This window comes from Narcine bancroftii, chromosome 6, assembly GCF_036971445.1.
Source record: "Narcine bancroftii isolate sNarBan1 chromosome 6, sNarBan1.hap1, whole genome shotgun sequence".
Lineage (NCBI taxonomy): Eukaryota > Metazoa > Chordata > Chondrichthyes > Torpediniformes > Narcinidae > Narcine > Narcine bancroftii.
The window spans coordinates 53,367,678-53,381,227 of NC_091474.1; the positions used below are offsets into that span (position 1 = coordinate 53,367,678).

The 13,550-nt window shown below is 51.1% G+C and overlaps 1 protein-coding gene across 1 annotated transcript in view; it reads left to right on the forward strand.

The window, feature by feature from the left end:
* Positions 1 to 4,226: 4,226 nt before the first annotated feature.
* Positions 4,227 to 13,550, forward strand: part of atp2a3 (ATPase sarcoplasmic/endoplasmic reticulum Ca2+ transporting 3) — a 199,235-nt gene continuing 189,911 nt past the window's right edge. Inside the window, exon 1 of the mRNA XM_069885002.1 lies at positions 4,227 to 4,556. Coding sequence (XP_069741103.1) covers positions 4,439 to 4,556 — 118 coding nt within the window. The 5' untranslated portion in view covers positions 4,227 to 4,438. The remainder of the gene's footprint in view (positions 4,557 to 13,550) is intronic.

A 13,550-nucleotide genomic window follows, 5' to 3' on the forward strand; every position in this document is an offset into this window, starting at 1 on the left:
GGAGGTCCATGCTATTGTGGCAGGCAGAGCCCGAGGTACTCAATGAAGTGATCTCCCAGTCTGCGCGCAGTCTCTCCAAAGTGGAGGAGACCACAGCAAATCCAGTAGATGACCCCTGCAGATTCACAAGTGAACTCTTGCTTCACTTGAAAGGCCTGTTTGGGTCCATTTCCACCACCTACTCTGTGATACCATCAGATCTAGGCACATCTTCCCTTCTCCTCCTCTGCCCTCTGCAGTGACTGCTCCCTCCATGACTCCCTTGTCCATTCCTCCCTCCTCATCCTTTGACTCCTTGGCATCTACCCCTATGACCTCCACTTGCTCCCTCACCACCATTCAGGGGCCCAAACATTAACATCGACCTACAGTTTCCGTTATATACCCCTCCCCCATCTTTCCTGGTCTCTTTTCCTCTAGCGTGCTCTCTCTCTCTCTCTCTCTCTCTCTCTCTCCTTTGTCTCCTTCACAGAGCCAAACCCCCTCCACCAATCAATTGTCACCTTTCTTTTCTCCTGTTGTCTTATCATAGAAACATAGGAACATAGAAAATAGGTGGAGGAGTAAGCCATTCAAGCCTACACCGCCATTCAATGTGATCATGGCTGATCAATACCCAGTTCCTCCCTTCTCCCCATACCCATTGATCTCCTTAGCCACAGGGTCAAATCTAACTTACTCTTGAATATTGACAAGGAACCGGCCTCAACTACTTCCTGTGGCAAAAAATTCCACAGATCCACCATTCTCTGAGAGAAGAAATTTTTCCTCATCTCAGTCCTAAAAAACTTTCCCCTTATCCTTAAACTGTGACAACTGGTTCTGGTTTTTCCCAACATTGGAAACAACCTACCTGCGTCTAGTCTGTCTAAACCCTTAAGAATTTTATATCCAATTGACACCTTCTGTCTGTTGGTCTCTACTCCCTCTCTCATTCTTCCCTTTTAATAGAGACACCCCCCCCCCCCCCTGCCTTGCTGACTCCTTGATGAAGGGCTCAGGCCCGAAACGTTGGGACTATATTACAACTCCTATAGACCTGCTGAGTTCCTCCAGCAATTCTGTGATCCAGAATCCATGGCTAGACGGTCCTTACACCACTCAGAGCTCAGGACGCTACTTCAGGACAGGTGATCAGATATCACTCAGAAAAGCAAAGGCCAAAATCTCCCACACAATCAGGAAGGCAAAGTGGGGGTACACAGACAACTATGCGACATGGGCAGCACGAGGCAAATGTGACAAGGTATCAAAACCATATCGAACCCAATTTGGGTCAGTAAAAATGACACCTCCCTTCCTGACAGGCCAAGCACCTTCTACACGAGGTTTGATGTGGAAAGCAACACGTCACCAAAGAAAGCCCTGTCGCGCCCCCACCCCCCTCCCCCCCCCCCCCCCCACAAGCAACAGGCACCCTGCAGAGCAGCAGCTGGGATGAGGAGGATCCTATCCAGGGTGAGCCCACATAGTACAGCAAGACCACAAAACATACCTGGCCAGGTGCTGAGGGACTGTACAGATCAGCTGACTGAGATACTAACAGACATCTTCTCTATCTCACTCCAGTAATCCATTGGCCCTGCAGGATTCAAGGCAGTGTATCCCAGTGTCCAAATAGAGCGATGGGAGCTGGACTAAGTGACTTCCATCCAGTGGCACTGACATCCACGATTATGAAGCTCTTTAAACATTTGGTAATGGAGTGTATCAAAGCACACCCATTCCAGTTTGCTTCTTGGCCAAACTGATGCACAGACAATGCAATAGCTTTGACTCTCCACTCCATCCCGATCCACCCAGAGAATGATGCCTCCTTCTCCATGCTGTTGTACATTGTTCATCACAGTCATACCTCAGATGCTGGTGGATAAGCTGTCCTGACTGGGACTCAGTACCCCTGACTGGGACTCAGTACCCCTGACTGGGACTCAGTACCCCCGACTGGGACTCAGTACCCCCGACTGGGACTCAGTACCCCCGACTGGGACTCAGTACCCCCGACTGGGACTCAGTACCCCCGACTGGGTCTTAGTACCCCTGACTGGGAGTCATTACCCCTCATTGGGACTCAGTACCCCTGGATCTTGGACTGCATGATCAAAAGATCACAGTCTGGCAGCAAAACCTCAACCCCCATCAAGCTCAGCACTGGCACACCTCAGGGCTGTGGGCTCAGCCCGTTACTGTTCAAGCTGCTAACTCGTGACTGTACTGCTAGGTTCACCTCCAACAGAATCATCGTTTGGCCTCATTGGCAACAATGATGAGTTGGTTTACAGAGAGAAAGTTGATAGGCCGTGGTGCAAACTTAACCAGAGGCTCAATGTGGACAAGACAAAGGAGATGAATGTGGGACTTCAGGAAGATGAAGGACCACCCCCACCCCACCCCACTACCTATCAATGGCTCTGCCATTGAGTGAATGGGACCACAAAGTTCCTTGGTGTTCATTTAAAGAATGACCTTTCCTGGACCTCATCACCTCGTTATAGTCAGGAAGGCACAGAACTGCCTACACTTCCTAAGGAGGTTGAGGAGGGCAAGGCTACTAGCCACAATCCGAGCAACAGGAGCATCATAGGGTGGGATGGTAGCATCAGAGTGGCAGTCAGTACAGAAGGTGATTAAAATCACAGAGAAGATCACTGGGGTCTCCCTTCCCTCTATCGACAACATCTACAGTGCTTAAAGAGGGCCCAGAGAATGACCAAGGACCCTTACCATCCAGCCTGCAGTGTCTTTGAGACACTATCTTCACAAGAACCAGGTCTACCAGGCTGGGAAACAGCTCCTTCCTGCAGTCGGTGATACTGCTTCTTTGAATATTTTATTTAAAATTTTAAAAATACCCACAATACCTTCAATTAGTAAATAATTATACATATAAAACAAACATGTGATATATCCATCCCTCCCTCCTCACCACCCCCTCCCTTACCCCCACACCCCAAAAGAGAGAAGAGATTATCAGTGAATCTATAAATTCTAATTAGCTGCCGTGAAACTGAGAACCATTATCAGGATGAGTTATTGAGAGTTTAAATCTTCAAACCTACTTGTAGATGTGGGCTCCATATTTTCCAAAAAAGAATGATATTTATCATGTAAAATATAACTTATTTTCTCAAGAGAAATACAAGATCTCATTTCAATATGTCATCTCTGCATGCCTAAATCTATATTGGACTTCCATGTAATAGTTACACATTTCCTCGAAACAGCTAAAGCCAGTCCTAAAAATTCAATTTGACACATAGTTAAACTTAATTTTAAAATATTTCCCAACAAAAATAACATTGGATCTAATGGAAGTTTAACCCTTAATACTTTCTCCAAAAATAGATAGAGTAGATGTGAATAGGCTCTTCCCCTTGAGGGTAGGTGAGATTGGAATGAGGGGTCATAAGTTAAGGGTTAGGGGGAAAAAGTTCAGAAGTAACATGAGAGGGAGCTTCTTCACTCAGAGAGTAGTGTCCTCAATCTTAGTGGAAAAGAATATTCACATCCACTCTGTCTATACCTCTCATAATCTTGTAAACCTCAATCAAATCTCTTTATTCTTCTTCAATCCAAGGAATAAAGTCCTAACCTGTTTAATCTTTCCTCAGTACTCAACTCCTGAAGACCCAGCAACATCCTATTAAATCTTCTCTGCACTCTTTCAATCTTACTGATACCCTTCCTGTAATTAGGTGACCTGAACTGCACACAATATTCCAGATTTGGCCTCACCAGTGTTTTAAACAACTTCCCCATAACATCTCAATTCCTATACTCAATACTTTGATTTATAAAGGCCAAGATTCTAAAAGCTTTCTCTACAACCCTGTCCATCTGCGGTACCTTCTGCGCGAAGGGAGCGGTGAGGAGAGGCTGTGCCCTGGGTGATGGGGGTCCTTGATGATGTTGGCTGCCTCCTTGAAGCGCTGCCTTCACGCAGATGTGAGGGAGAGGGGTGAATGTCATCAGTGACTTGAAGGACCGTGGAGTCCCTTCAGTGAAGAGGAAGACGAGGCGGGGAAGATGCCGGGAGCCGTTTCCCGAACCAACCCAGCATTCAGAAGCTGTTGTGGCGGTCGGACCCGCTCAACACGGAAGCGGAGAGAGAGGCTTATGGACCAATCGCGCGGCGCGGCGCTCACAGGGGGCGGGGCTTCAAATACACACCCTCTCTGGCAAGGCGGCAGCCAATCGGCGGCCCCCAGGTCGGCGGGGATGGGGTGGAGCCTGAAGAGCGGGGCAGGGTTTGGGTAGACAAGCCCAGCTCACCTGCGGATGCGGTGGCTGTAGTGTCCGTGCGGGAGCTGGAGCGGAGGCTGTTCTCGTGTCTGTTCCCGTACCTTCTGCGGGGTGCGAGCGGCGGTGGCACCAGTAGAAGCGGCCGCACCGGCCGAACAGCAGCAGCAGCAGCAACAACAACAACAGCCGCGGCGACATGGAGAAGGCGCACAGCAAGACGGTAGAGGAAGTTCTCGCCCACTTCGGGGTGAATGAGAACACGGGGCTGAGCCCCGAGCAAGTGAAGCAGAACTTGGAGCACTGGGGACCCAACGGTGAGGGGGTGGGGACCCAACGGCGAGGGGGTGGGGACCCAACGGCGAGGGGGTGGGGACCCAACGGCGAGGGGGTGGGGACCCAACGGCGCGGGGGTGGGGACCCAACGGCGCGGGGGTGGGGACCCAACGGCGCGGGGGTGGGGACCCAACGGCGCGGGGGTGGGGACCCAACGGCGCGGGGGTGGGGACCCAACGGCGCGGGGGTGGGGACCCAACGGCGCGGGGGTGGGGACCCAACGGGGCGCGGGGGGGGGGGACACGACCCAACGGGGCGCGGGGGGGGGGACACGACCCAACGGGGCGCGGGGGGGGGGACACGACCCAACGGGGCGCGGGGGGGGGGGACACGACCCAACGGGGCGCGGGGGGGGGACGACCCAACGGGGCGCGGGGGGGGGGGACGACCCAACGGGGCGCGGGGGGGGGGGGACGACCCAACGGGGCGCCGGGGGGGGGGGACGACCCAGCGGGGGGGGGGGGACGACCCAACGGGGCGCGGGGGGGGGGGGACGACCCAACGGGGCGCGGGGGGGGGGGGACGACCCAACGGGGCGCGGGGGGGGGGGACGACCCAACGGGGCGCGGGGGGGGGGGGACGACCCAACGGGGCGCGGGGGGGGGGGACGACCCAACGGGGCGCGGGGGGGGGGGGGACGACCCAACGGGGCGCGGGGGGGGGGGACGACCCAACGGGGCGCGGGGGGGGGGACGACCCAACGGGGCGCGGGGGGGACCCAACGGGGCGCGGGGGGGTTGTGGCTGTCTGGAGGGAGGGAGAGGGCTGTTGAGGAGAGAGGGGACTGGGAGGAGGGAGCTGGCTGGGGGAGGCTGCCAGATTTATTTTTGGGGTGTGTGGTGATGGAGGAAGGAAGGGGAGGCCATCAGAGTGGTGGTGGAAGGGGCTGTGTGGGTGTGGTGCCTGCACTGGATAAGTGTAGGTGGGTGAGTAGGGGGACTGTATACTGGGTAGGGCCTGTCCGGTCCAGTGCGGGCGATGCACATTGCCTTCACTGCGAACTGCGGCTGGCTGTGGCGACCCATGGCTTTGTGAGGTGGAGGTTTGAGGGAATGAGAAGGCGCCAGAGTGGGAGAAGTATTACACTGGGAAGGAATGTGGATGGAAACATTTGAGAGAGATGGTTAACTTGGTTCTGGCGAATGTGAGAGTCCAACCTAACGTAGGCTGAATGTTGCCCGAAGACTGACAGTCAGGGAGGTCTTGTCCGTCATCAGAGTGGAATTACTAGTGAACATCCACTGGCAGGACAACAGCCAACGATTTGTTTGCATACCATTGGTATCCTGATCTCTGAGCTCTGGTTCCGATACCGTACATCAGGCGAGGAGGGTTTACAGCAGTCTGTGTGAGGAAAAGGGAATAACTAATTTCTAGATGATCACGTACTGCTAAAATTTCAGCCATTACTGAAGCTGTGTTATTGTTGGAGCCAGCAAAATCTTCCACAACACAAGTAGGCTTCATTTAATGTGAAAATTTGATCAGGGTTTTAAAAAAAGTTTCCTGAAGGCTAAAGTCTGCAGACACCATGGTTGAAGTAAAAGCAACGCTGGAGAAATTCAGCAGAACAAACAGTGTTTGTTATGTAGCAAAGGTAAAGGTACATAACCAACGTTTCAGGCTTGAACCCTGAATCAATATGTGGACAAAATGCTGGGGGAGGGTGGAAACCTGGCTGGGGGAGATTGGCTGACAGGGTTCCCTGGAGTGGGTCTCCTTCAGTTTTTATTGAACAACTTCTGACCAAAGTGACTATCTTCCATTAAAGCTGAAGGGAAATTGACCATTTCTTATTGTTTACAGTACTTTTAATTGTAAATTTGTGACAAACTTTGGCCTTGAATACATTGAGGAACTTTACACAGCTTTGTCTGATCTGAATGTGGATTCTCTGAAATGTCTGTCCAACCGTTATTACATGAACGTGCCTCCTCTGCATTTGATGTGCTACAGCCCCCACCATCCAAGCAGTTCCCTCCATCTTGTGCTGTGGCTCCATTGTGACTGGATTCTGCAGTGTATGGCCCGATGTAGAGCTGATGCCTTCGTTGAACACGGTGTGTGCTCCCTAGATGTGCCTGCCCTAGGCAACGAGCTGGTGTGTACAGGTGCAGCGAAGTCGTCAGCCCACCAGGGCTTTGCTGCTGGTGTCTCCTGTCTGCTTTTCTACAGCTGAGTAGCAGAGGGATCTTGGAATAGGTTTGATTTTATTTTTTATTTGAGGATGCACCATGGTAACAGGCTCTTCCAGCCCATGCTGCCCAAATACATTCGTGGATAATTAACCTACTAATTCCATACGTCTTTGGAACGAGGGGAAACCGGATCACCCAGAGGAAACTTGCGTGGTCACAGGGAGACACTCCTTGCAGACAACAGGGGATTTGAATCTGGGTCGCTGGCACTGTGACAGCATTGTGCTGACCACACCAGTGTAAGGATTCCTCAGATGCAGCTGGTAGATTGGTGGGGGTGGTATAGAAAGATGCCCAGATCTTGATCAGGATGGGCAACATGATTGAGCCACAGCTAGAGAGTTGCGAACAGTTCTGGCCACAACACCAAAGGAAGGATTTGATTACACCAGTGTAGCTGCCAAGGACATTCAATGGGCTGTTGTCTGTATTGAAGTATTTCGTGAAAGCAATGAGGGTGGGGATGCTGGTTTGCTTTTTTGGAAGGGAGAAGGCTGGCAGGGTCCTCCTTGGAGGCACAACAAATTGTAGAGTGTCCAGATAGGATGGATAGTGGGCAACCTTTCCCTGAAATATGCTATATCCAAAGCTATCGGGTGTCTGAAAAGTGTTTTCACTGGGAGGGAGGTTTGGATGTGGAGCAAGCTGTATTTAATATCCAGTCAAGCACTTGAATCGGCAAGACCTAAAAGGATATGGGCTAAATGTTCGTCAATGGGGTTAACATGGATGGGTCCCTAATGGTTAGCAGGATCTGTTTGTGCACTGTAACGGACAGGTAGGTGTATGTTGGCAATGGGGCGGAAAGGAATGTACGGCTTTAACTATTATAACAGCATGGTTAGTGTAACAATTAGTGCCACACTCTTACACTGCCAGTGACCCGGGTTCACTGTAAGGAGTTGGGACGTTCCCCTGTGTCTGTGGGGGGTTTCTCCGGGTGCTCTGGTTCTCTCCAGTGTTCCAAAAACGTATGGGGTTGTAGGTTCATCGTCTATGTGGGTGTATTTGGGCGTTGTGGGCTGGAAATGCCTGTTGCTGCCCTCTCTCTAAATTAAAAATTAATCGGAGACAGCAGTAGACTCATTCCCTCTTACATATCCCAACACAGTCAAATGAGGCTTGGGGGGGGGGGGGGGGGTAGGAATGCAGTGATTGAGCGGAGGATGCTCAGATAAAGAGACTCCATTGTCTTGCAGCATAAAATGATTCATCAACCCAGAGATAAACAATGCTCTCTAATTTTCAGCTCTCAGATGAAGTACTTACTAACATGTCTGAAAAGCAGGAAGTAGGCATTTATAATGGAGTAACAACTTGGTGTTTCTTGAAGCAAGTTCAGTGGGGAGCATGTGGCAATGTGGAACATGTTGTCTAACAAACGTCGACGGTAACACTGCCGGAGGAGTGTCGGTGTTTTGTCCGTCTAATTGCCTCTTGCAACCATGAACATTACAAGTACTTCACTGGATCTGAGGTGGTGAGAGGTACAGGGCCAAATAACAAGCTAGCATTGGCTTGACACCCTCCCCCACCTGTAGTTTCCCCTTCCTCCCTCCTCTCCACCCCTCCCCCACCTGTAGTTTCCCCTTCCTCCCTCCTCTCCACCCCTCCCCCACCTGTAGTTTGCCTTCCTCCCTCCTCTCTCCTCTCCCCCACCTGTAGTTTCCCCTTCCTCCACTCCACCATCGCCCACCTGCAGTTCCCCCTCCCTCCTCTCCACATCTGCAGTTCCCCCTCCCTCCTCTCCACATCTGCAGTTCCCCCTCCCTCCTCTCCACATCTGCAGTTCCCCCTCCCTCCTCTCCACATCTGCAGTTCCCCCTCCCTCCTCTCCACATCTGCAGTTCCCCCTCCCTCCTCTCCACATCTGCAGTTCCCCTCCCTCCTCTCCACATCTGCAGTTCCCCCTCCCTCCTCTCCACATCTGGTTCCCCCTCCCTCCTCTCCACATCTGCAGTTCCCCCTCCCTCCTCTCCACATCTGCAGTTCCCCCTCCCTCCTCTCCACATCTGCAGTTCCCCCTCCCTCCTCTCCACATCTGCAGTTCCCCCTCCCTCCTCTCCACATCTGCAGTTCCCCCTCCCTCCTCTCCACATCTGCAGTTCCCCCTCCCTCCTCTCCACATCTGCAGTTCCCCCTCCCTCCTCTCCACATCTGCAGTTCCCCCTCCCTCCTCTCCACATCTGCAGTTCCCCCTCCCTCCTCTCCACATCTGCAGTTCCCCCTCCCTCCTCTCCACATCTGCAGTTCCCCCTCCCTCCTCTCCACATCTGCAGTTCCCCCTCCCTCCTCTCCACATCTGCAGTTCCCCCTCCCTCCTCTCCACACCTGCAGTTCCCCCTCCCTCCTCTCCACACCTGCAGTTCCCCCTCCCTCCTCTCCACACCTGCAGTTCCCCCTCCCTCCTCTCCACACCTGCAGTTCCCCCTCCCTCCTCTCCACACCTGCAGTTCCCCCTCCCTCCTCTCCACACCTGCAGTTCCCCCTCCCTCCTCTCCACACCTGCAGTTCCCCCTCCCTCCTCTCCACACCTGCAGTTCCCCCTCCCTCCTCTCCACACCTGCAGTTCCCCCTCCCTCCTCTCCACACCTGCAGTTCCCCCTCCCTCCTCTCCACACCTGCAGTTCCCCCTCCCTCCTCTCCACACCTGCAGTTCCCCCTCCCTCCTCTCCACACCTGCAGTTCCCCCTCCCTCCTCTCCACACCTGCAGTTCCCCCTCCCTCCTCTCCACACCTGCAGTTCCCCTCCCTCCTCTCCACACCTGCAGTTCCCCCTCCCTCCTCTCCACACCTGCAGTTCCCCCTCCCTCCTCTCCACACCTGCAGTTCCCCCTCCCTCCTCTCCACACCTGCAGTTCCCCCTCCCTCCTCTCCACACCTGCAGTTCCCCCTCCCTCCTCTCCACACCTGCAGTTCCCCCTCCCTCCTCTCCACACCTGCAGTTCCCCCTCCCTCCTCTCCACACCTGCAGTTCCCCCCCGCTCCGACCCCCCCTCGCAAAAAAAATGATAATCGAGCATGCCTAGGCTTCTATCAAATACCACAACTTTCTAGCTTATCACTTTGAATACCATGATTTACTTGGCTTCAAGGTCTCGCCTGACAGTCTGTGACCAACAATCCCATCAATCTCAAACACCAACTGGCTAACAAGCAGGAAGATTAAACGTTCTTGGTACCAGATGTCTTTTTACTGCATCTTTGGGCCCCATGGTGGAATTTAGCTTATGTCTGCTGATTCTTAAATTATTCTCAAAGTAGGTTACTGATACCCAGCCTTGCAAAAGCATGGTCTAAATCCTCCATTACAGGGCTCCGGCCTGAAACTTTGGCTGTCCTTTATTTTCTTTGAATGCTGTGCGATCTGCATTTTTGTGTATGGCCCTCTGCCATGCCTTTTTCTAGAAGCGGCTATGGTGTGTTCAGGGAGAGGATGCCAGGAGTTGACCAGTTGATGGAGAGGAATCTGCTGGTATGGCAGAGTTGAGGAACAAAAAACGAGGGTTCTGGCTCCAACAATGACCCTGAGAAATAGCTTTAGTTCAGGCAGCAGATGTTCCCGTGTTTTGACCTGGGCATGGGTATTTGGTTATCGGGCTTGGGTATAAAGGGTACACTGCCAAGACATGGAAATGGTTGACATAAGCTGCAATTGATAAGAAAAGTCTATATGATTTCATGAGTACTGTACTCTAACTCAGAATATTGTCAACTGTTTACAAGTCCAGCTGTTGCGTTTGGTATTTTTAAACCATTTCCTCAACTTTATTGGTCATTATTTTTGGAAGTAGCTGTAACTAAATATGAATTAATTTTTTCAAAATGTTTAATCTTTCATATTGGGGGAAGGCGGTGAAGAAACTGAAGCTGTCTTATAATGGTGCTTCCCCTTCATTTCCTGCCTTCAGCTCTTGAACGCTGAACATTTCAGCACAGTACAGGCCTTTCAGCCCACGATGTTGTCTCATGCACCCACTCCACAACTGTCTAACCCTTATCTACCTTGCAACCCAAACTCTCTAAGAATCTTTGAATGTCCCTGTTGTGCCAGCCTTCCCCCACCGCCCCGGCAATGCATTCCAGGCACCCACCACTCTGTATTTTTTTTTAAAAAATCTACCCTACTGGTGATGGGCAGACATTGATGAAGGGGCTGGATGGAAATGGAGGCAGGAATGGGCAACTGGAGTTGAAGAATGACCATAGAAACATCAAACTAGAAGGCCATCAGCTCTCTTAGCCTGCACCACCATCCAATATCAAGCAATCTCAGTACCTGCTTTTCCTCCATGGGCCCCTTGATCCCTTCAGCCTATAGCACCACATCCAGCTCTCTTGAATAGATTGACTGAACTGCCCTCAAGATGTCTGTGGCAGGGTCTTCCACAAGTTTATAACTCATTTTGAAATGGCTTCCACTTCTCCTTGGACTGTGACGTCTTGATCTGGACTCTGGACTCTTTCTCCCCCCCCCCCCCCCCCAACATCGGAAATAATCTTCCTGCATCCTAACCCATCTAGTTCTGTCAGAAATTTTGAACAACTCATTGAGAGCCTGTCTGTTTCCAAATTCCATTGCCTGTCAGGTTGGTCTTCTCGCATCAGTCCTGCCATCTTGGAGATCAGTTTGGTGAACCTTCACTGCACTCCCTCAATGGCAAGAATGCATTTTCATAGAATGCCACAGCACAGGAAACAGGCCATTCAGCCCCTCTAGTCTGCTGATCATCATCACCCTTGTCCCACTGACTTGCTCCAATTTCTTTAACCCCATCCAGGCCTCTCCCATCCATGTATCTATCCAATCTACCACAAGATCAAACCTGTATTCACCACATCAGAAGGCAGCTCAATCCACACTCTTTTCCACCACTTTCTGAGTGAAGAACTCCCTCTTTCCCCCCCCCCCCATGTTCCCTCTAAACCTCTTGCCCTTCAGATTAAAACTATGACCCCGCTCATATTTATCTTCCCCAATCTGTGGAAAAAGTCTATTCGCATCCACTCTGTCTCTAGCTCTCATAATCGTGTAAACCTCGATCGAGTCTCCCGTCATTCTTCATTTCAAGTAAAGTCCTAAACTGTTTAATCTTGTAACTCAACTCCTGAAGGTCTGGCAACATCCTGTAAATCTCTGCACTCCTTCAGTCTTATTGATATCCTTCCTGTAATTGGGGTGCCCAGAACTGCACACAATATTCGAAATGCAACTTCACCATAACATCCCAACTCCTCCATTCAACACCTTGATTTATAAAGGCTAAGGTAATAAAAGCTTTCTTTACAGCCCAGTCCACCTGCGACGCTACCTTCTGTATCCCCAGATCTCTCCGCTCCTCAGTGCCTTACCATTGTGTCCTACCTTGGTTTGCCCTTCCAAAATGCATCACCTACACTTGTCTGCAATAAACATTATTTTTTGGCCCATTCTCCCAGTTGGTCCAGATCCCTCTGCAAGCTTTGAAAATCTTCCTCGCTGTCCACAACACCTCCTCTCTTTGTTTCACCAACAAACCTGCAGATCCAATTTACCACGTTATCATGTAGACCTCAAACAACAATGATCCCAGCACCGATCCCTGAGGCACAGCACGAGACACAGACTAAGCCTCGGATGATTAGACCAAAACTCTGCTTGGTGCTCGAGATGTGGCCTCAACAGGGTCTGATACAACTTCAGTAAAGACCAACATATTTGTTTTCTTGATAGAAGAGATTCTTGGGGAAGGTTTGGCATCAGAACAGCCAACTTGTGAATGGGATCATTGAGTCTGGAAGGGTGGGAAGATGAGAGTGGTTGGGAACAATTGGGCAAGGGTTCAGAGTAGGAACTGTGGGGAGGGCACTTTGTCCAGGAGGACAGAATGACAAGTGTTTCAGCACGATAGGTCCAGGCTCCCTTCCAAAAGGAGGATTGTTGAAAGGGAATTGACCTTGTGAGGCAGTGGACTGAGAAACTCTGGTGGATGCTTGGGGATCAGCCCGGGAAGGATTTGTTTGGTTTTGCGCTGGGGAAGAAAGAAATGTTTGGAATTATGCAGTGCTGACATAAATAGGTTTATTAATTTTTTTAAAAAAGAGGGAGCAATTTCACCAAAGGATTGATGAGAAGCTGGAAAACATTACGGAGCCAGTGCTAGTTTGGGATGGGGGTGGGGGCAGGGGCAGAGAGCAGAAAAACTCCTTTGATCCTCTTGTCTATCCTGAATTGAATTGATTAATTGAGATCACCAAATTATTGCCCATCTCCGCTGCTTAAATCTAGCCCCTTGAATGATGGTGTGAATTCCAGAGCGTGGCAGGTTTGTGTGTTGAGGCATCTTGCACAGCACAAGAAGGAACACTAAGAATAGAACTAAATTACTCATGAGTTGCTGCTTGGCAACAGCTGTGATAGTGTACTAATGAATTTTATCTGCATTGTATAATTTGCATTGTTAAAGGGCCTCTTCTGAATTTGTCTATATCACTGTCCAAAAACACCGAAATGCTGGAGAAACTCAGCTGGTCTATTCAGGATCTGTGGGATGCCTGGGTTCTGTTCTGAGTGAGCAAGCAAGCCAGCTTCCAGAAACCGGTCGTGTAGGCAGCAAAAATGTAGCTTTTTAGTGTCAAAAGGGTAGTAAAAGATATATTCCCAACGTTTCAGGCCTGGGCCCTTATTCAAGGAAAAAAATCAGAAAAGGCAGAAGCAGGATATATCACTACTCTTTGCAGATGATGCCGCTTTAGTTGTCCATACAGAGCCAGCTCTTCAGCGCTTGACGTCCTGCT